At 38.4% G+C, this 21,477-nt stretch overlaps 1 protein-coding gene across 1 annotated transcript in view; it reads left to right on the top strand.

The window, feature by feature from the left end:
• The window catches only part of LOC136856801 (condensin-2 complex subunit D3), a 180,910-nt gene that overhangs the window by 26,813 nt on the left and 132,620 nt on the right, over window positions 1-21,477 (top strand). Inside the window, exon 6 of the mRNA XM_067134918.2 lies at window positions 8,205-8,358. Within this exon, the coding sequence (XP_066991019.2) occupies window positions 8,205-8,358 (154 nt within the window). The remainder of the gene's footprint in view (window positions 1-8,204; window positions 8,359-21,477) is intronic.

Raw genomic sequence — 21,477 nt, forward strand, 5'->3', positions numbered from 1 at the left:
TTTGTCAACGAGTTCTGTGCGCGTGTGAAAAGAAGCAGCGTTGTTACTGCGGTAGTTGCCAGTGGTATCCATTAACTGTTAGGCCGCGAATGCAACAACCCTTGAGTTTTCGCATGAGATTGTGAGAGAAAAAAAGTGTTGGATTCGGAGAAATACGGTATCACTCCAGAGATTTCTGTGGCAAACACCTCAGCTTTCTTCTTCAAACAGCGTCACCTAACCTAACCGTATATGTAGCCTATCATGAAAACATATTTGAAAAGCATGTAGAGAAATAACCTCCGCGCCAAATATTTACATGTAAATAGCCGTAACTAGACGCGAGAATATATGAAATATCCTCTGAAATCAGTGATGTACTCTGCCATATCTTTAGGTGTATCACATTCTTACTTAATTTTGGTATATAACATTAAAATTAAGATATTGTTTATTCAGTGTTTATTTTTAACGAGTTAACAACTGCTATCTGCCACGTTATTTACGCATTTATTACAAAAACGTGTTTTCCTCTTTCATTTAAAATTTTCCTTAGAGTACAGCGGTCAGTGGGTATTACTAATAAACTCCAACATCGCCTTTGAATGTCGATGAGAGAGCTCGCAAATGCACAAAGTGAGAAAACTATACCGTACCGAAGATGATCGATAGCATTTTGTTGCAAACGTTTCAGTTTTGTTATTCAAACAGCGTCACGTATCCTAACTTAACCTTCTATACGTATGATGAAAACACACTTCAAGCGCCAGTAGAGAAATTATACCTTTCTCGCTATAAATTTTCATAATAGCCTTTCCGTAATTTAACCAGACGCGAGAAAATATAAACTAACCTCTGAAATCAATTAAGCATTTTGCCATATCCCGAGGTGTATCCCATTCTTACTTAATTGCAGTATTTAGCCTAAAAATTAAGCGGTCGTTTAGTCAGCCTTAATTTTTAACGAGTTAACAACCATTATCGGACACGTTATTTAAGCATTTATTACGAAAATATGTTCTGTTTCATTTCGAATTTTCTTTACGGAACAGCAGTCAACGGGTATTACTAATCGACTCCGACATCGCCTTTGAATGTCGACGAGAGAACTCGCTAGTGCACATAACGTGGAAACGATGCTGAAGGTAATCGATCGCATGCAATATCATCGCTGGGGTGCATAAATATCGGTAACGGAAAATATCGCACGCGCTTAATCGCTCGTAATAACGGATGCGCCAGTGATAGAGTTCTCGCTGTAACCGAAGGACGATACACAGTTTAATATAGGAATTTTGAAGGGACAGAAAAATGCCGTTGCTATAACGGAGTTCTCGTTATATGCCTTACTCGCTATAGCGGACTTATACTGTACTTTTGAGTGGTGATGAGCATGACTCATAGTCATAGGGCACGTTAGAGTCGAGTTTAATTAATTGTCAAATGTCAGCTACCTAAGTTACAATACTTTCATTAAACTAATAAATTGTATAACCTAATAGCCTACCTATTTACTAGCTACTTTAGAATTATGTTTTGACTACCTTTTTAACACTGAAAATGAATCCATCTATTATTTAAACCTCCCTGTACGAAGAGGACAGTGAATGCAAGTGGGTATTATTTTCAAATGAGCTGAGCTCGGGAGTCCATTTAGCGTACAGTTCTTTTAGTGTACCATGGCTCTGTATGTATTGTTTCAGCGGAAGCTCGGCTCTCCGCCAGTGTCCACTGTCCAGTGTGCCGATAAGGAGCCGTGTGTATCTTGTGTCCCACTGAGCCGTGCTCGTTCACGATTCTTTCGGTGTGCTATGGCTCACTGTATGTCTCGCTGCAGCGGAAGCTCGGCTCCCCGTCAATGTTCAGTGAGTGCGCCACTCAACACTGTCCGCTAGGAGTAAGCTGAATCGTGTGCCGTGAGGTCGCCGTTCCTGTGAATCGATTCACTCGGACACTTGAATGAATCGATACACTGCTTCGAATCATGCATTCAGTAGCTAACACTAATGTGAAGTAGACACGACTGGGTGATCTTGATAAAAGTGTTGTACGGTGAACTTCCTTGGAATATTATGAAGTACAGAAAGAAATAACTACTTTATGGAAACTCCTCGGTGCTGTTAAAGAATAGATACAAGAAAGAGACGCATTTTGCAGACTGCATTGTATACTTAAAATAAACTTTCAAACTTATTAGATCATGTTCATTACATATACTGTATTTCTCCGAATCTAACATGGCCCTGAATGCAAGACAGTCCCCACTTTTCCCTTCAAAAAAATTGTGCTATGTCCATTCTGACCTTGTGTTTTTCGTGCACATACCTCACAATTTTGTGTTCAACTTCTTTAAAGCATCCTTGTTGCAGGCCACTGAACGCCTTTCGTGCACAGTACACATTTTTAGACTTTCTTTGTCTTGATTTTCATTCCATGCTGATCTGTTTGTCTGTCTGTTAGGTCATCAGCCCAGAGGCTATGCAGTTATAGGGAAACCACCAAAACCAATGGCAGAGCCCAAATGAGACGTACTAGGCAAGATGAGGAGTGAGGTAGTTTGCCATTGCTTTCCTCACTGGACCAGAAGGTGCTACTGCAGCACGACTAATCCTATGAGCAACACCTTTCATGTCACTCAGACACTGGTTGTGCTCCAAATGTCATTACTAGAGCCCGGATTATGTGTAATTACATATTCTGTTCCCACATATAGCTGGAAGAAAAGTTAAAATGTCGGTGAATCACACTAAAAGGACTGTTATTCCAAGGGTTTAAAGTTACATATTTAAAATATTTTAAAGGATATTGCACATTTGAAAAAAAAACACAATTGTTTCTTCACTAATTTTACATCGATTGAAAATACTTGAAAATAATTTAGTGAAGTATTCTGTCAAAAAATCGCATCTCTTAGCTATTTTGATGAAGTAACGGTACAATGTGAAGGGCGGACAATGACATGTCGCTGCTGCTACTGTGGAGAAAGACACAAACTGAAAGTTGCCCTGCGGCTGGGTTGACCGCTTGGCAAAAACAACCTGTGAAAGAAAACACTTGCTCGGACCATATTCTGAGTCACAGTTAGTGAATTGTTGGGGCACCCAAATTAGCATCAAAGTTAAAAGCCTTTACAAGTGACGGTACAATCTTGCTATGTACAGAGTGTGTGACAAACGTATTGGGTGTTTCATAAAGTGACAATTAGAACAGCATTTAAAAACGGATCTTCATATGGGGAGGGAAAAAAAAAAAGTGCTCCATTGAAGAAACAAGTTCCTCTTACAAAGAACTCCCTGAGAATGAGAACGTATCTTCCAGTATCATTCCTCATTTGAAATACGCACCAGTGACTTCATGTGAAGTTGAAAGTTCTTTTTCTGTATATAAGAACATCCTAACAGACAGAAGGCATTTGATGACCGCAGAAAATTTGGAAGAATATTTAATTATTAATCGCGTCTCCAAATGAAAATTAGAGGTTGAATAACATCTGCACTTTTAATTTTTTTTGTTTTTTTTCTGTGTACAAGAATACATCAAATAAAGCTTAGCTATTAAGTTACATATTCTTCATTTATTAAATATTTAACTACATATTTTGACAATTTTAGCTACATATTTGTAATTTTTTTATTACATATAATCCGGGCTCGAGTCATTACTTAGCACCACCCACATCCCAGCAGCTTCCATATTGTCACAGCCATGGATGAGACTGGGACTTCGGTGGAAGCTACACTCTGGCCTGTGCCAAGATATGGACAATATATTAACCCTTACCCCTCGAATTAAAGTTCTCTGTGTTGCCTCTACTACTCGTATTTTAAATGTACATTTTTTATCTTATATGACCTGTATTAATCTTTCACGATTTTGGAGATAGCACTTGGTTTTAAATGATGTAGTTAGGCTATGCACGTTTACAGCAAGCTATACTGGAGCAAATAAAAGCAATATGTGGAATTTAAGACGAATTATTTTGCATTTTTATTATTATTATTATTACTGTTATCGCATACCGATTGGTTTCGTTAATAATTTAGTGTACAAATTATCGCTAAAAAGCAATTGAAAAACTCTATTCAGTCTCTGTTTTCATACCTCGCAGCAGTTTGTAGGCTGAAACCACTGTAAACGGCAATTTCTTGAAATCTGAATCCGTTGATTTATAATTGTGCCAGCCGTCAGCATCAGGTACATGTTGGGTTACGGTATACAAACCGACCATCGTCAGTTCACTTTTAGGCATCGTGAAATGCTATTAGATGTATTCATTAGGAGCAGAGGTGCGAAAATACTGAGGTTTTGTGTGTTGCCTGACATATACAACATATATATGACTAGAAGAACACATGGCGGCCATGTTTATTTACTATCGCTCGAGCTTTCATGTGTGTGATTTGACAGCTGACGGCTGCACTGCCACCTAAATAATGGAATTTTGACTGACTGTCGAATAGTATCTGGATTCTACAAAGTTCCACGCGGAACCAAAAGATGGCATTACAGTATATCATCGCGTATTTTGTCAGCTAAGAGACGGCAGACGAGCGGTGGGCGATAAAATGCCATGTCGAGTCTCCCCCGACATGCGACCGGAACGGAAATATCGTAATGTCGGGCCTCACCCGACAGACGAGTGGTAAAGGTTAAAGAAAATTGGGTAAGATGCTCTATCTGTTCAACACTTCAATATACAGGTAGAAATATTTATTTCATATTGTTAGACCCGTTTCAGTACCCATGGTGCCATATTCAGTAAAAGACATAGGAAAATTTTAAAGAGTAAATTAGCACTAATAAGGGAAAAACCTCAAAACAACGTAAATGTAAAAAAAAAAAAAACATCCAAAAAAATTGATAAAAACTTAGTTTCCTGAACCTACAATGCTGGCATAGCAGGGGGAGAGGTGACACTCCCACATGGCGCATCCCAGGTGGCGGATAGAGGGTCCTAATCGGCTTGCCGGCGGACTTGAGGGAAATAAAATACCTCTCGCGGACCAAACACATAACCCCCCTGCGGGTGGGGGATGCAGACGAAGAACACACCCACGGTATCCCCTGCCTGTCGTAAGAGGCGATTAAAAGGGGCGACCAAGGGATGATTTTGTTAGAACCATGAAACTACTTGTGATATTTACCACCATGCGGGGAACACCATGCGTCGCTTTTACTTGCGCTTAGTACCACTATATTAGGTACCAAATAGGTTTGTGGTTAGTAGCAATAGAGTACGTTGCCGGTTTCTACAGTATCTGTGATTCGTACCCCTATATGCGCAACACCATGGGATTACCGACACCATGGTTCTGCCTTGCCTATGCTTAGTACCCACTATGTGAGGAACACCACGGGATAGTGCGGGTCTCTGTGGTTAGTCCACTTATGTGAGGAACACAATAGGTTTGCGTCGCCAGTGTAGGTTTGCGTTGTCTGTAAATAGCGCCGCAGTGTGCAAAACACCATAGGTCTGTGTTACATGTGCGAATATCATTACCTGTGAGTAGTATCATAATGTGTGGAATACTGCAAGTCTACGCTACTTTTGATTATTACCGCCATGGTTCTATTTTCCTAGCGATAAGTACCATTTTGAGGGGCCGATGACCTGGATTTTGGATCCGTTTTGACTACAAGTGTCATCGATTCAGTATTATGCTTTAGACACAATCTCTTGGTCAGTAATACTATTATTTAACGCTAGTTTCTGGGAATGTGGGGCATTGCAGGTCGGATCCACTGACTGTTTTAACTTCATATCCATCCATTTGTTCTTCGCCCTTGTGTTTTCGAAAGTGGTCAGTGGAGGATTCTAGATTTCATATGGTCATAACATTTAATCTCATTTCGTACCATTAGGGGCCGATGACCTTGATGTTAAGCCCCTTTAAACCACAAGCATCATCATCATCATCATCATCAAAACTTAGTTTAACAGAACACAATTAAAATTAGTACAAGAACATTAGAGGTACAACTTGTGTGTTATGTAGTGGAACCATAGAGTTGTTTAAAAATCCAGGATTCGGCCAGCTAATCTTCTTCTTCTTCTTTTTCTACCGCTTTTCCTACACCTGTGGGGTCGCGGGTGCGAACTGCGTCGCACGTGTGGATTTGGCCCTGTTTTTCGGCCGAATGCCCTTCCTGACGCCAACCCTATATGGAGGGATGTAATGACTATTGCGTGTTTCTGTGGTGGTTGGTAGTATGGTATGTTGTCTGAATATGATGAGGAGAGTGTTGGGACGGACACATACACCCAGTCCCCGAGCCAGAAGAGTTAATCAGAAGCGATTCAAATCCCCAACCCGCCGGGAATCGACCCTGGGACCTTCTGAACCGAAGGCCAATACGCTGACCATTCAGCCAATGAGTCGGACAGGATTCGGCCAGCTAATAATTTACCGGGCGAGTTGGCCGTGCGCGTAGAGGCGCGCGGCTTTGAGCTTGCATCCGGGAGATAGTAGGTTCGAATCCCACTATCGGCAGCCCTGAAAATGGTTTTCCGTGGTTTCCCATTTTCACACCAGGCAAATGCTGGGGCTGTACCTTAATTAAGGCCACGGCCGCTTCCTTCCAACTCCTAGGCCTTTCCTATCCCATCGTCGCCATAAGACCTATCTGTGTCGGTGCGACGTAAAGCCCCTAGCAAAAAAAAAAAAAAAAAGCTAATAATTTATAATAAAGATGCGGACATTGAAGGTCAACTAGTTTTGAGCACCGTGGAATGGCCATTCCGCCCTTGCATTTTTTTGCACATACCTTGCAATTCCATCTTCGACTACTTTAAAGCATCCTTTTCTTAATACTCTCCCCGTTAATGCTGCAATAGCCAACCCCCGTCCTAATCGAAGCAGTGTACGGCGCGCTCCTGACAAGCAAACAAATATTAGGCCAAGACAGCAAGTAAGTAAGTAACACACATATTCAACATTTATAACATGTTCCATAGACATTCTCTAACAGTAAAACTCTTTTCTGTCTTCTACATAGATAATCAACACAGTCCAACAGGTCACAGTTATGAAGCGGGGAACATTTGTGCTTTGGTCAGTGGGACAACTTAACCCTGAGCAAACCATAAGAAGATTTTAAATTTATTGTTCAAAACACGTGACTCGCGCCTGTCTCATTGAACAGGCTCATCAAGACTATGATAATTTATTACCAAATTTCCTATTGACGCAGATTTTACAAAACACAGTACCTTTTAACTTCGTATTAAGATGTTTTTAAATTTTAAATAAGAGTATCGACATTGTAACACAGCAATCGAATGAATATATGAATGAACATCAAGATCAGTGACATTACAACAAACTGGTGAACATTTCAGACTTTCAAACTACTCTTCCAAGCATATTTTATTACCACATCACATCATTGTACTTCAGCGTTAGTCTTTTTTTTTAAATTAGTATAAGTAGTGTCTTAATATTATATGTTACCGAGCTCGATAGCTGCAGTCGCTTAAGTGCGGCCGGTATCCAGTATTCGGGAGATAGTAGATTCGAACCCCATTGTCGGCAGCCCTGAAAATGGTTTTCCGTGGTTTCCCATTTCCACACCAGGCAAATGCTGGGGCTGTACCTTAATTAAGGCCACGGCCGCTTCATTCCCACTCCTATCCCTTTCCTGTCCCATCGTCGCCATAAGACCTGTCTGTGTCGGTGCGACGTAAAGCAACTAGCAAAAAATATTATATGTTGTTTTTACTTAGACTAAGGTTCTTCACCATTTGAAGATGACCCATACATAGGGTTGAAACCGGTACTGCAATGTAAAAATATTTTAATTACCTTATATTAAATAATTGTACTGATTAGGTTGAAAGTTCCTATCTTTATATTTGTGATCATAGAGGATGGTACTACCACAAATACCACTTCTCCTTAATCCTCTATGAGCTCATTTTTGTTTCCCAGTTCCACAATTAGGGTGGGCATCTTGACAAATCTTACATCGTGATGAGGAAAGTGTGGGATAAGAAGAAAACCAGATAAACACTAGAAAATGGAAGTGACGAATGGATAAGGTGAATACAGGTAGTAACAAACTAGGGTTACAGGACTAACATATTTGTTGTTCCTCCCTTGTGTGTATCTCTCTGTATGTGACTTGTTATTGCCAACAGTGACAGGCATGTGTGACCAGTTCGAGTTTACTTCATTTAGCCCTAGTACAATGGTTGTTGTAACACTAAGTTCTTGTCTGTATTGCAGGAAGAACCTGGTTCGTTTGCTGAAGACTCACATCAGCACAGAGAATAATGTACCCGCTTGGATGTTCCTGACATGTATTGCTGAGTATCAGGATATCAAGGATCCAGTGTTCGCTCTTGAGTACTACCGGGATCACTACACTGACCCTTCTGAGGTGAGACACAGGGGACCTAACTGTGCAACAGTAACCTTTTCTCAGAAAACATTAACTTCTTTCACAATTAGTCATAACATCAAGATCAAGTGTTGAACCTCTGTTATTTATTTATGTCTGTGTCTGGTCAGAATTTCCACAAAACTCCAGCTGCGATGGCCTTGTTGTTTCCTCTAGAAATATCTTGTGAATATGGCTTGTCCAGGGAGGGGGGACAGATAAGTAGGTGGCTTGGGTCTTGTTCAGTGCCACATTCACACGAGGTGTCTGAGTTTGCTGGAAGGTTCCCCCATTTCTTCAGGTTAGTCTTGCATCAAAGGATGCCCAGTCTACCCTTTGGGGTCCAATGTTGGACTCAGTCCGACATCGTTAATTTTCAGTTCTGTTTAAGGTTATATATTCCGCATGCTTGAGCGGAAATGGCGCTGAGCTTTACGCAGTATAGAGCCTTGGCATTTCTCTGTTGCCTACTGCCATCTGCTGTTCAATCCTTTAGGCCCTCAACCGAGAATCAAAAACAGAGTTGGGATTAAGCTTCTTTCAAAAAATAAATAAAAAGAAAACATCTCTTTCTTCTAAAAGTACAGTATAACATTAAGAGCAAGAATAAAACATAGACTTGAAATAATTGTTTTCTTTAGAGATAGTTCCTCACTGTCACTGCTGTGTTTATTTTCGTTATCAACATGGCGTCCACCAGCTGCGGCATGGAGCCTGATGATATTTACGAACAGTTATGTGACAGGGGCAATATGGATGATGATTTATAAACGGATTCTGATGGTGACATTAGTATTCCCAAATCTGCAAATTATATTTTGAGTGAGGAGGAGGAAATTAAGGTGGAAGATAGTGGCGAAATTAGTGATGTCGGGGGTGACGAATGGAAAGTTTATGTAGAAGGTGACCATGTTTTCTCCAAGTATTCTCACAACAGTGCTATGGAATACGTGCCTCCTACTACAGGAAAGAAGCCGGTAACTCCTTTGGATTTCTTTTTGTTGCTGTTTCTGGTTTCACTGTTCTCCGAAAAATGTAAGGAGACTAACAGGTATGTAAGAGAATGTATTACCAAACATATTCCGTTGCAGCAACATTCCATAGGGTGGGACTGGGTCATCACTGAAATGATGGCATTTCACGGTGTTCTTCAGACTATGGCACGTACAAAAAGGAAAACTCTAAAAGAACATTTTTCGGACTTGTGGTTCTATTCATCAACCTTCTGTAAGGACATTTTTTCTCAGAAATGATTTCTTCAGATATTCCGGGGCTTTCATGTTTCTCCCCCTCTACAGTCAGGTGCATCAACAATGGTTACAAGAACAAGTGAAGTTAGAAATGTCTTTGAATGTGTAGGAAAGTCATTCTTGGAATTTTATAGAGCAGGTCAGTATTTGTCAGTTGACGAATCAACTGTAAGCTTCAAAGGGTGTGTCCTTTTCAAAATGTATAATCCACAAAAACCAACAAAGTGGGTGGTTAGGATATATGTTATTGCTGCTGCATTGAATGGGTATGTTTTGTCCATGATTCCTTACTTTGGCTCATTTACTACGTTAAATTTACTATTCTCTGGTTTGACATTTGGCAGTAGAATAGTTTTACAGCTGGCGACAGATGTACTTCAAGTTACTCAAACTGTAGGTTATCATTTGTTTACTGACCAATTTTATACTAGTATGGAACTGGCAAGAAAACTGTTGAAGGAAAATTCACTTAACTGGGACTGTGCTATTGAATCGGAAGGGACTACCACCTCAGCTGAAAGATAGGAGGCTAAATCTGAAGTAGCATGTAATCCGTGCTCTTTGGAAGGAAGAAAAGTTCATGGTATTTTCGTGGAAAAGCAAGCGCACTGTGTCATTTCTTAGTACATGGCACAACCCAGCAATGGTGGAGGTAGTCATACAAAACCGGAATGGGCAAGGAGAAGAAAGAATTTTGAAGCCTGTTGCCATTGTAGATTACACAGCCAAAATGGGAGGGGTCGATCGTACTAATCACTACTGCTCATCTTACGGTTTAGTAGTGTGAAAAGCCTGAAGTGGTGGAGGAAATTGTAGTTCTGGGTGTTGGAGGTAGCTTTGGTGAACAGTTTTCACCTATAGAAATTGAAACAAAAGGCAGAAAATAAGCCCGAGATGAATCACAAGACTTTCAGGGACCGAGTTATTATGGGGCTTGTTGTTGACTTTAGGAACAAAAATGTCTGTAAGCGTGGCCGACAGAGCAGCTGTGATGAATTGCGACTGAACGGGAAGCTAAACATCATAGATGCTCGTGAGGAAAAAAAAAAGGACTGTGCCATGTTTTCCGACAGGAAAGTGAAAGGAGGCAGAAAGGAGACATAATTTTTTTGTGAGACGTGTCCAGGGATCCCAGGACTACACCCAAACAAATGCTTCTGGAAGTACCATACTTTGAAAAAATATCGCTGATAAAGTGATTAACTTGATTGATAATAAATACATTTTTGCTAGTGGCTTTATGTCACACCGACACAGATAGATCTTATGGCAACGATGGGATAGGAAAGGCCTAGGAACTGGAAGGAAGTGGCCGTGGCCTTAATTAAGTTACAGCCCCAGCATTTGCCTGGTGTGAAAATGGGAAATCACAGAAAACCATCTTCAGGGCTGCCGACAGTGGGATTCGAACCTGCTATCTCCCGGGTGCAAGCTCACAGCCCCGCACCTCTAACCGCACAGTCAACTCGCCCGGTAATAAATAAATTTGCATGATACTGTATAGGGTTTTAGGCTTATGCCGTGTCAAGAAAATAAGGTGAAATTCTTTACATCTCGTAGAGAACTGTGCTCTGCGTCCTCGGAAGAAATCTCAACTGTCCACGAGAAAGGCTTCTTAAACAGTGGCTCTTTAAATTTATACGTTATAAATAGAAGTGGAAATGGTACGTTCATTCGCCACCAGATGGCTCCCAGGACGTGGCACAACGCTAGCGTTCGAAGTGGAAGCTGACCGAACCATTAGAATCAGTCTAAGTGGTTCACATAACGTGTGTACGTAACATATGACATTGACAGGTGTATGACATAGACACAAGCCTGGAATGAAACATCTGGCGACGAGGAACGTACGAATTTGGAAAACACTGAGACAAAATAACAATAGTGAAAGGACAGGGAAGGGACCTACCTACGTAAATTAAGAATTTACGATTGTTATTTTGTCTCGGTGTTTTCCAAATTCAGATGTTCCTCGTTGCCAGATGTTTCATTCCAGGCTTTTGTCTATGTCATACACCTGTCAATATCATATCTTACTTGCACACTTTTAGACTGATTCTGATGGTTCGGTCAGCTTCCGCTTCGAACGCTAGCATTGTGCCACGTCCTGGGGGCCATCTGGTGGCAAATGAATGTACCATTTCCACTTCTGTTATAATGTATAAATTTAAAGAGTCATTGTTTAAGAAACCTTTCTCGTGGACAGTCAAGATTTCTTCTGAGGATGCAGAACACAGTTCTCTGCGAAACGTAAAGAATTTCACCTTATTTTCTTGACACAGCACAAGCCCAAAAGTCTATACAGTATCATGTCTATAAGTACGGGCCGTGAGAGCATCAATGGCAGCAATAAATTTGCTGTTCATATTATCAATGTAAAAATTCAGCTTTTTACTTATGTAAGTATTTCCTTCCCATACTTGCCTAATATCAAATTGGACCTGTGCAGGATGCAGGCGGTAAATCAATTGGACCCCAAAGGGCTAAGTGGTTGAGGTACCTCCATACTGGGTATGGTAGGTTGGCGCCAGGAGCTAGTTCTTCCTTTGGTGGCATGTCTGTGGGCAACTTCTGTTGCTAATTACTTGTCATTTCCAGCACCAATTCAGTTATGCTCTAATGATGCCTGCTGTGTCTTCTTGGGGAATGAAGGTTCATTCTTCCTTCAGTATCTCTCAAAGTTATCGCAGAATGTCAGGAACTCGTTGACACTCTTCATTAAGACAAAATTAAAATCCAGGAAGTGTACAGGCATCCGCATCTTTCAGCGATGGCGGGTATGTTGAAACTTGCACCTTCGAGCCGATCAAAGTGTTAGCGCATTCAAGATGGCGGTCAAAGTCATTCTTTCGCACATGGTCGAGTTTATCCTCGAAATAATTCATGGTCAAAGAGAGTAACCAGAAAACAAACTGGTCCAAAAAAAATAAGGCTTCAGTTGACATTTGTTTTAGAAAGAGTGTGATCTGCAATAATATGTTGATACTTTAATGAGCGCCAGCAAAAATGTTTTTATATTTGTTGTCTGGTGATTTACACACCTTTTAATACACTGCTATTTAATAAGCCCCTATAGAAAATGTTTTCGTATTTGTTTTCTCATTTTCATGTCTTTTAATACTTTCATTTCATCCTTACAAACAGTAGAAACTTTAACTTTAACTGTACCCGTACATACACGATGTAAAATACACGCGGGCTGTGAAAAGCATATCAAGTGTTTGATAGTTTTTATTCATGTGTTCAATAATATGTTTTCTCGCCTATCACATTCTTTTTCCTTGCCGCCTGTAGAAATGTCTTAACAAGGTTTTACTTTGTCTACTGTTATGCACCCTTCTGGTTCATTATGGACTGTTGAACCTCCATTGATTCCTACATAAACAACTTTAATAGTTGGACACTGAGGAACACTTCCTTTTTTCCTTCCTTGCAAGCAGTGTTCAGTAAAGAACCTCCAATTTCTTTACTATTTAGGGGATTATAACCGGGCGGTAGTTGTTGTGTTAGCTGGAGAAATTGAGTGTGTTCCGAACTGTAAAATACAGTATTGGCATACAGTGCATATCAAGCTATCTAATGAATGTTTCTCTTCAGATAGTGGTTTTCCCAACAAACATATCCATTGAAGACGAATTGAAGACACTTTCTTTTTCTTGCTTGGAAGGTGCTCTGATAATATTGTAGTGCTTGTTAGAATGCTGCTTGTAAGCTAGACGTTGTCTGGAAAAAATTAAAGAAAAAGTAATTTAGATGACGAAAAACATTTTAATTCCTTTAATTGAAATTTGTTGACAGAATTTAACAGGTCTGTTGCTTTGATTGTGGGAAAGACTTAAAATGACAAAATAGGACTTCTTCTTCATGATTTTTAATTTCCAGTGTTCTAGGTTGGCTTGTGAACCAAGGTCTTGCACAGTTTTCTATCTCTCCACTACTCCCTTCCTTCCTTCAATATGTCTTGTACTTGACTCCACACTTCTCTATACTGTCCTTCACTGTAATGGTCCACCTCATTCTGGACCTTTCCCTTTGTCTTCCCCCTAATATTTTCTCCGTAAATACTCGGTTTGGAACTCTATCCTCTTCCATTCTCATCATGTGTCCATAACATTTTGGCTTATTGGTCTCTATCTTGTCTTGAAGTTTAGGGAATCCAATTCTCCCTCCGATTTCTATGTTTCTGATTTTTATCCCTTTGTTTCTTTCCAATTATTCCTCTGAGGAATTTCATCTCAGCTGCTTCGATTCTGCTTTTACCATGTTTTATTGTTGTCCATGTGCCCCACGCATGCGTCAAAATTGGTGTGTAATACATTGAGTACAGAATTTTCTTGCATTTCTCTGGGATGTCCCAGTTCCACACTATACCTCTTGCCCATTAGTAAAACCCATTGGCATGTTGTATTTTCTTTCCAATTTCTTAATTTATTTTCTCATCTCCTGCAAGTATACTCCGTAAATATTTGAAACTTTTCACAACTTCTAATAGTCTTCCATTTACTTCAATATTCCCTCATCCTTCTCTATTACCTCTCGTCATCACTACTGTCTTACTCTTCTCCACACTTATTTTCATTCCATATTCCTCTTATATCCTGATTCCATATAGTGACTTGTTCTTGTACCTCTATTTCATCTTCTCCCCATATTACTATTTTGTCTGCTTGTGTGTTTTTCCTTCCCATGTTTTTTTTTTGTATACTCTTCTGGATTTCATCCATGACTGTGATGGAGAGTAGAGGGGATAATACACTACCTTGTTGAAGTCTTGTTTCTACAATGAACCAGATTGTTTGTCCTGTCTTAGTTGTCACACCACTTACATATTTTTCACATATGGCTTTGATCATTTGTACTTCTGCTCTGCCTATTTTACTTTTTTTTTTTAAATCAGTGCATTCCAGACCAGTTGCCATGGTACATTGACATATGTCTTCTCAATATCTATAAATGTCATCACTAAATCCTTCCTGAACTCCAATCTTTTCTCCATCATGTTTCCTTTATGCTAAAATTAGATCAGAAGTTGATTTATCTCTTCTAAGTCCATATTGTTCTTCCTTCATTTCCTTTTCTACTTTCATTCTCAGTCTTCCCTCTAATATCCTTGCCATTATTTCTTATCACCCTTCTTGAATACTGCGATCATCAGACCCTTCCTCCAATCTTCTGGTACTGATTTTTCTTCCATATCACTTGAAATAATCTATATATCCATTGTAACCCTGCTGGTTACTCATCCACACCTGATTCTTTGCCAGTTTTCATCTTTATAGCTCCTTCTATTTCCTACATTGTTATATCTTCATTTTGGTTGTCTTTCACCATTTCTTCATGTTCCTCCTTTTCGATGTTTTGTTTGTTTGTCCACCCCTTGTCCCTTTTCTCTACTGGGTCAGGTATGAGTTGAGATGAATCTGTCACGGTGGGTTTGTATGACTGAATGCACTTCCTGACGTCAACATTATCTTTGTTTTGCTAGTTGCTTTACGTTGCACCAACAGAGATAGGTCTTATGGCGACGATGGGACAGGAAAGGCCTAGGAATGGGAAGGAAGTGGCTGTGGCCTTAATTAAGGTACAGCCCCAGCATTTGCCTGGTGTGAAAATGGGAAACCACAGAAAACCATTTTCAGGGCTGCCGACAGTGGGGTTCGAACCCACTATCTCCCGGATGCGAGCTCTCAGCTGTGCGCTCCTAACCGCACGGCGTCAACATTATCAGAGGAGTTAATGAGATGAAATAAATGACATGATATATGCTAGTAGGAAGGGAGAGGGTGAAACCCGGTGCCGGCACATAGCCTACTCCTTTCGAATAGCACCAAGGAGTCCGCTCAAGGCGTAACGTCTCTGTCCAACGAATCACTGTCAACAGCATCATACGCCCTCACTCCATATGAGTTGTGCGGAGAGGTTTGGAATTTAATCCAGGCTTGTTGCACACAATTTAGTGATTACAAATTGTGTACCACCACCTCCTCTACTCTGCCGGCCAACATTGTGATGGTGAATTTTTTTTACCAGCTAACCATGGTGTCAGACAGTTTAGACTTCAACCCCTCAATCATGGCCACCAGGCGGGCTTTTGAATTTGATATTGATGCAATTGTAATGAACGAGTATAACTTGGAAACAATATTCTCTAAACCATGGGTAAATAATGGAAATATCGAGCTCGGTGATTATTATTATTATTATTATTATTATTATTATTATTATTATTATTACTATGAGATTGTTTACATCTGCTAGTATTATTTACGTAGTTATGAACATTTTATCTGGTATAAATCGTGACCGTATTATTTGTGAGGTTACGTCATGAAACATCTGCTGTATGTATATTAATATGAGTTTATTTAAGGTAAGAACACATTATTAATAGTATATAACTTATTATTACCTGTATATGTGATGTATAAATCCAATGCTGTATTGTGCAACACACGGTAATAGTCCAGAACAAAGTATCTTTTGCTTTAGAGAGTTACAGGAAATTCCTTTCATTGTAAATAGGTTATTGGAGACTCTCGATATTACGAGGAAACATGTTGCGTCTTATTCTATTCTCCGGACCACATTTTGAGCAGACTAAAGCGGAAGTGAGTGTATAGACCAGGGGATGGTGCGGGCGACAGGGACAGCGCCTTCGGTGTTGTCACACGGTAGGTGAGGGGGCAAGGGGGGTGCGCTACTCAAGGCGAGTTTTGGCAATCGTGCAGTAAATGCGGAGCTGCCATACTTACTCACTCAGTAAGAACACATGGGTGCAGTTTCAGTCACAGTCTATTTAAAAAAGCAGTGAGAGAATTTTATCAGTGTGCTTCGCTTTTACAAAAACATTGTATGTGCGTATTGTGTGCTAATTCATAATTCTTGTAGTCTTTTGCACGTTTGTAGGTTTCTTCTTACTCGTTATTGGATATTATTGTGCAATGGATCCTAACAAAAATTCACCAGACTGTTATCAGTTGAAGAAGAAGCGCAAGATTTTTACTTCCGGCGAGAGAAATATGATTCTGTCTGTTTATAAGCATTTCCGAGCAAATAGTATTGACGGCGGGATTAGTTTACCTCGTGTGCTGACCCCGGTTCTGATTCCGACTTGGGTGTGCAGCCACTCGATAGTGACACAGATTAATTACTGCGGCACAAGCTAAGCTTTACATAAAAACAATATATATACAATTCTCCACCTTATCAATACGAGTTTATTTTACATTACAAATATTCAAGACTAGTTTCGACCCCTATGGGGTCATCCTCAGTTGACAATTGTAAATTGTTCATAAAAACATCACATAGTAAAAGTTAGACTAGTTTAGGCTGATCATTAATGTTTGGTGTGTCTAGTACATGACTAGTGTGCATTGTTCATAAAGACACATATTACCTTACTGCTACTACTATCCAATTTTAAGTTATATAGTATGGAACACAGATATGTTTGTGTAACTCAACAGTGACAAGTTCAAATATTTACAGAATTGGCTGTTGATTAGTCACATGATATAATAGAACACAGGCTTGAACATTTTTGATTTAAGTATCAGTGCAACATCTTGCTTTTGTACATACTAGAAGCTAAATTCATTTTGTAAAGTCATTACATTCTGATTGAAACTTAGTGTGAGGTTAAAATTGAATAAAAATATATGCTAATGTGGACATTAAAATATTGTTAAAATGGGCATATAATCAAAAACAGTGGTATGTATGCCACACATGTCTAGTATAAAAACTCATTACACTGGTGCTGTTAGTGTGCAGTACAGTATATACACTGATTTGGAATAAATGGATTTGTATATATATCGTTCCAACAAAGTGGATCCATAAAAATATAAGATGTATAGGTAATTAGTATTATAATGATCCACTGCAAATTAGGTAATGCTGTTGTTTATCTGAAGATCTGTTGGCAGCTACAGATGTTAAAGTTATTAAAAATGTTAATGGAGCATGTTTTCTTCCGTAGACGCGATGTTTAAGATTGGTGGCATTAGTCAAATATGATGAAAGTTATGCGTCTTGGTGCGTTCTGGAAGCTGGTATGTTATGAGAAACCAAGGTGGAGTGTCTGGAAATAGAAATAAAAGTGTGATAATGTTGTGGATAGAAAGTGTGGTAGTGAAACGTATGTCGTTTACTTACGTAAAGTGCTGGAGCCGTGCGTTCTTAGTAGCTGCCTGTTGGGATCTGGTGCGCGTAGCTCTGAGATTGTAGTTAGCGGCGGTAGAGGGGAGGTTTGGGGGGATAGGTGGAGTGTTAGTAATAGGAGTGGGGTTGGAGGGGAGAGGGTTTTGAGGCGGTTGATTTGAACATATCGATTTTTGCTTGTTTATTCTTTTGATATAGAAATCTTTTAATAAGGGAATTACTGCATGAAAAAGGATGTTGTTTCTGTCTATACTTTCATTTAGGTTGGAGTTTGGATTCACATATTTGTCTAAATTTATATAAAATTCTTCTGTTATACTGAGTAAGGGACTTTTTGGGTTCATGTTAAGGATTTGCATGTCGTTCTTAATGTCTGTGAAATTATGTTTTTGATCGTCAATATGCTGACCCATAGCTGAAAAATGTCTGTGTTTGACGGCGTTTACATGTTCATTATATCGTATTAAAAAACTTCTACCGGTAAGTCCTATATAGCTGGCTTGGCAGTCGTTACATTTTAGGCGATAGACTCCTGAATGATTGTATTTGTTTGTGTTATTAACTAATTTGGAATTGTATAGTATGTTGGTGTTGTTTCGTGCTGTTTTGTATGCTATTTTTAGGCCTTGTTTTTTGAAGATGTTTGTTATGGGATGTATATGGTTATTGTTATAAGTAAACAGTGCATATTCTTTTTTATTTTTAGTGATTCTGGTTAACTTGGTTTTAGGTTGGTTTTTGACTTTATTGATGATCCGGTTTATCATTTCTCTTTTGTATCCATTTTGTTTTGCTATTTCATGGATTGTGTTTAGTTCTTTATTTAGATTTTCTTTTGAAAGTGGAATGTTGTATGCTCTATGAATCATACTATAGTATGCAGCTCTTTTATGGGCATGTGGGTGGGTGGAGTCTATCTTTATTGTATTTGATGTATGGGTAGGTTTCCTATATATATTGTATGTTAGGTGGTTGTTATGTCTGGTTATGGATATATCTAAGTAGTTTATGGTGTTGTTGTGTTCAGTGTCCATGGTAAATTTAATGTGGGGATCTATTTTATTTAGTTGTTCTAGGATTATGTTTTCATTAGTATGTCTGTTGTCCATGATTATAAATGCATCATCGACAAACCTGCACCAATAGATTATATTTTCTATTTTTTTAATTTCTTGATGTTCTAAGTGATCCATATATATATCAGCTATTATGCCTGATATTGGTGATCCCATGGGTAATCCTTTTTGTTGATAAATAGTGTCGTGGAACTTGAAATAGTTGTTATTGATAGCAAATTGTAGAAGTTTAATAAATTCATCTATTTCCAATTTGCTTAGCTTACTGTGGTTATAAAGGTTGGATTCTATGATAGTGATAGTTTTTTGTGTGGGTATATTAGGATACATGTTTGTTATATCATATGTAGCTAGCTTGTAAAAATGTTCTATTCTAATATTCTTAGTAATGTTGCAAAAATCTATTGAGTTTTTTATGGTTTTGTTTGCTTGAAAAACATAATGTTTTTTGAGGAATTTTTGTATGTATTTGGATAATTTATAAATGGGGCTTGGTCTATAATTTATTATGGGTCTCATAGGAATGTTGTTTTTATGGATCTTAGGATAAGCTTTAGCTGTAGGTATCCCTGGATTCATAGTGGTTAATTTTGCAGTTTCCTGTTCGTTCATAAGAAAATTGGTGTTTTTTAGGAGAATTTTTAAGTTTTTCTGGATACTGTTAGTGGGATCTTTAGTCTTAATTTGAAAGGTTTCATCTTGAAAGCAGGTTTTTGTTTTTGTTATATATTCCTCTTTATCCATAATAACTGTAGTGTTTCCTTTATCTGCCTTTGTTACTATTAGGTTATTTTGCTGTATTTTATTTTTGAGTACCTTAATTTGTGTTTGGTTTGTGATATCTTGATTCTGAGGTTTTTGAGTGATCTTATCAACATATTGTGGTAGTGTTTTTTTGATTTCGTATCTAATTTCATTTTGTTTTTCTTGGGGTATTTTATTTAGAGCATCTTCTGTTTCAGTAATAATGGTGGCTATGTTTTCAAATACTGAATAGTTTTTCCAGTTATGTTTTGGTCCCTTGCTCAGTATAATTGTTTCTTTTTCATTGAATGTTGTGTTAGTTAGGTTTTGGAGTGGGGGATGGAAAATATGTTGGTTGTTATCAATAGAAACAGTAATATGTTGTCTATGTTGTGTATGGTTGGTTTGGTTTAGTGATGTCTTGAGTGCGTTAAGTTTCTTGTTTAAGGTATTCTGCTTCTGTATGGCTATGTTTTCTATCTTTTCGTTAGTTATTTGTTGGAAATTGCTCCAGTATGTGTGTGGTAGCTCATGTGAGGCTTTAAGGTGCGCTTCATACATTTGTGTGTTTAGGTGTTGTTTTTTCCTATACATGAATTTAATTTCTTCTTTCAGCCATATTCGATTGGTTTTGTTTTGGGTGTTTTGGGTTTGATATGTGCTTCTATGTTTATTATTATATTTCCTAAGAAATTTAGGAGTTAGATTATTAAGTAGGCATTGTTTTAAGAAAGTGATGTTTTTGACAATATTTGTGATCTTAATCTTCAGATTTTGATATCTGTGTGCTATTCTTCTTGCCTGGTTGGCTTTTCCACTGTTGTTTATAAGTTTCATTTCCGTATTGATGGATATTACTTTACATAAAAACAATATATATACAATTCTCCACCTTATCAATACGAGTTTATTTTACATTACAAATATTCAAGACTAGTTTCGACCCCTATGGGGTCATCCTCAGTTGACAATTGTAAATTGTTCATAAAAACATCACATAGTAAAAGTTAGACTAGTTTAGGCTGATCATTAATGTTTGGTGTGTCTAGTACATGACTAGTGTGCATTGTTCATAAAGACACATATTACCTTACTGCTACTACTATCCAATTTTAAGTTATATAGTATGGAACACAGATATGTTTGTGTAACTCAACAGTGACAAGTTCAAATATTTACAGAATTGGCTGTTGATTAGTCACATGATATAATAGAACACAGGCTTGAACATTTTTGATTTAAGTATCAGTGCAACATCTTGCTTTTGTACATACTAGAAGCTAAATTCATTTTGTAAAGTCATTACATTCTGATTGAAACTTAGTGTGAGGTTAAAATTGAATAAAAATATATGCTAATGTGGACATTAAAATATTGTTAAAATGGGCATATAATCAAAAACAGTGGTATGTATGCCACACATGTCTAGTATAAAAACTCATTACACTGGTGCTGTTAGTGTGCAGTACAGTATATACACTGATTTGGAATAAATGGATTTGTATATATATCGTTCCAACAAAGTGGATCCATAAAAATATAAGATGTATAGGTAATTAGTATTATAATGATCCACTGCAAATTAGGTAATGCTGTTGTTTATCTGAAGATCTGTTGGCAGCTACAGATGTTAAAGTTATTAAAAATGTTAATGGAGCATGTTTTCTTCCGTAGACGCGATGTTTAAGATTGGTGGCATTAGTCAAATATGATGAAAGTTATGCGTCTTGGTGCGTTCTGGAAGCTGGTATGTTATGAGAAACCAAGGTGGAGTGTCTGGAAATAGAAATAAAAGTGTGATAATGTTGTGGATAGAAAGTGTGGTAGTGAAACGTATGTCGTTTACTTACGTAAAGTGCTGGATGTTCTAAGTGATCCATATA

The sequence above is a fragment of the Anabrus simplex genome, chromosome 1, assembly GCF_040414725.1.
Source record: "Anabrus simplex isolate iqAnaSimp1 chromosome 1, ASM4041472v1, whole genome shotgun sequence".
Classification (NCBI taxonomy): domain Eukaryota; kingdom Metazoa; phylum Arthropoda; class Insecta; order Orthoptera; family Tettigoniidae; genus Anabrus; species Anabrus simplex.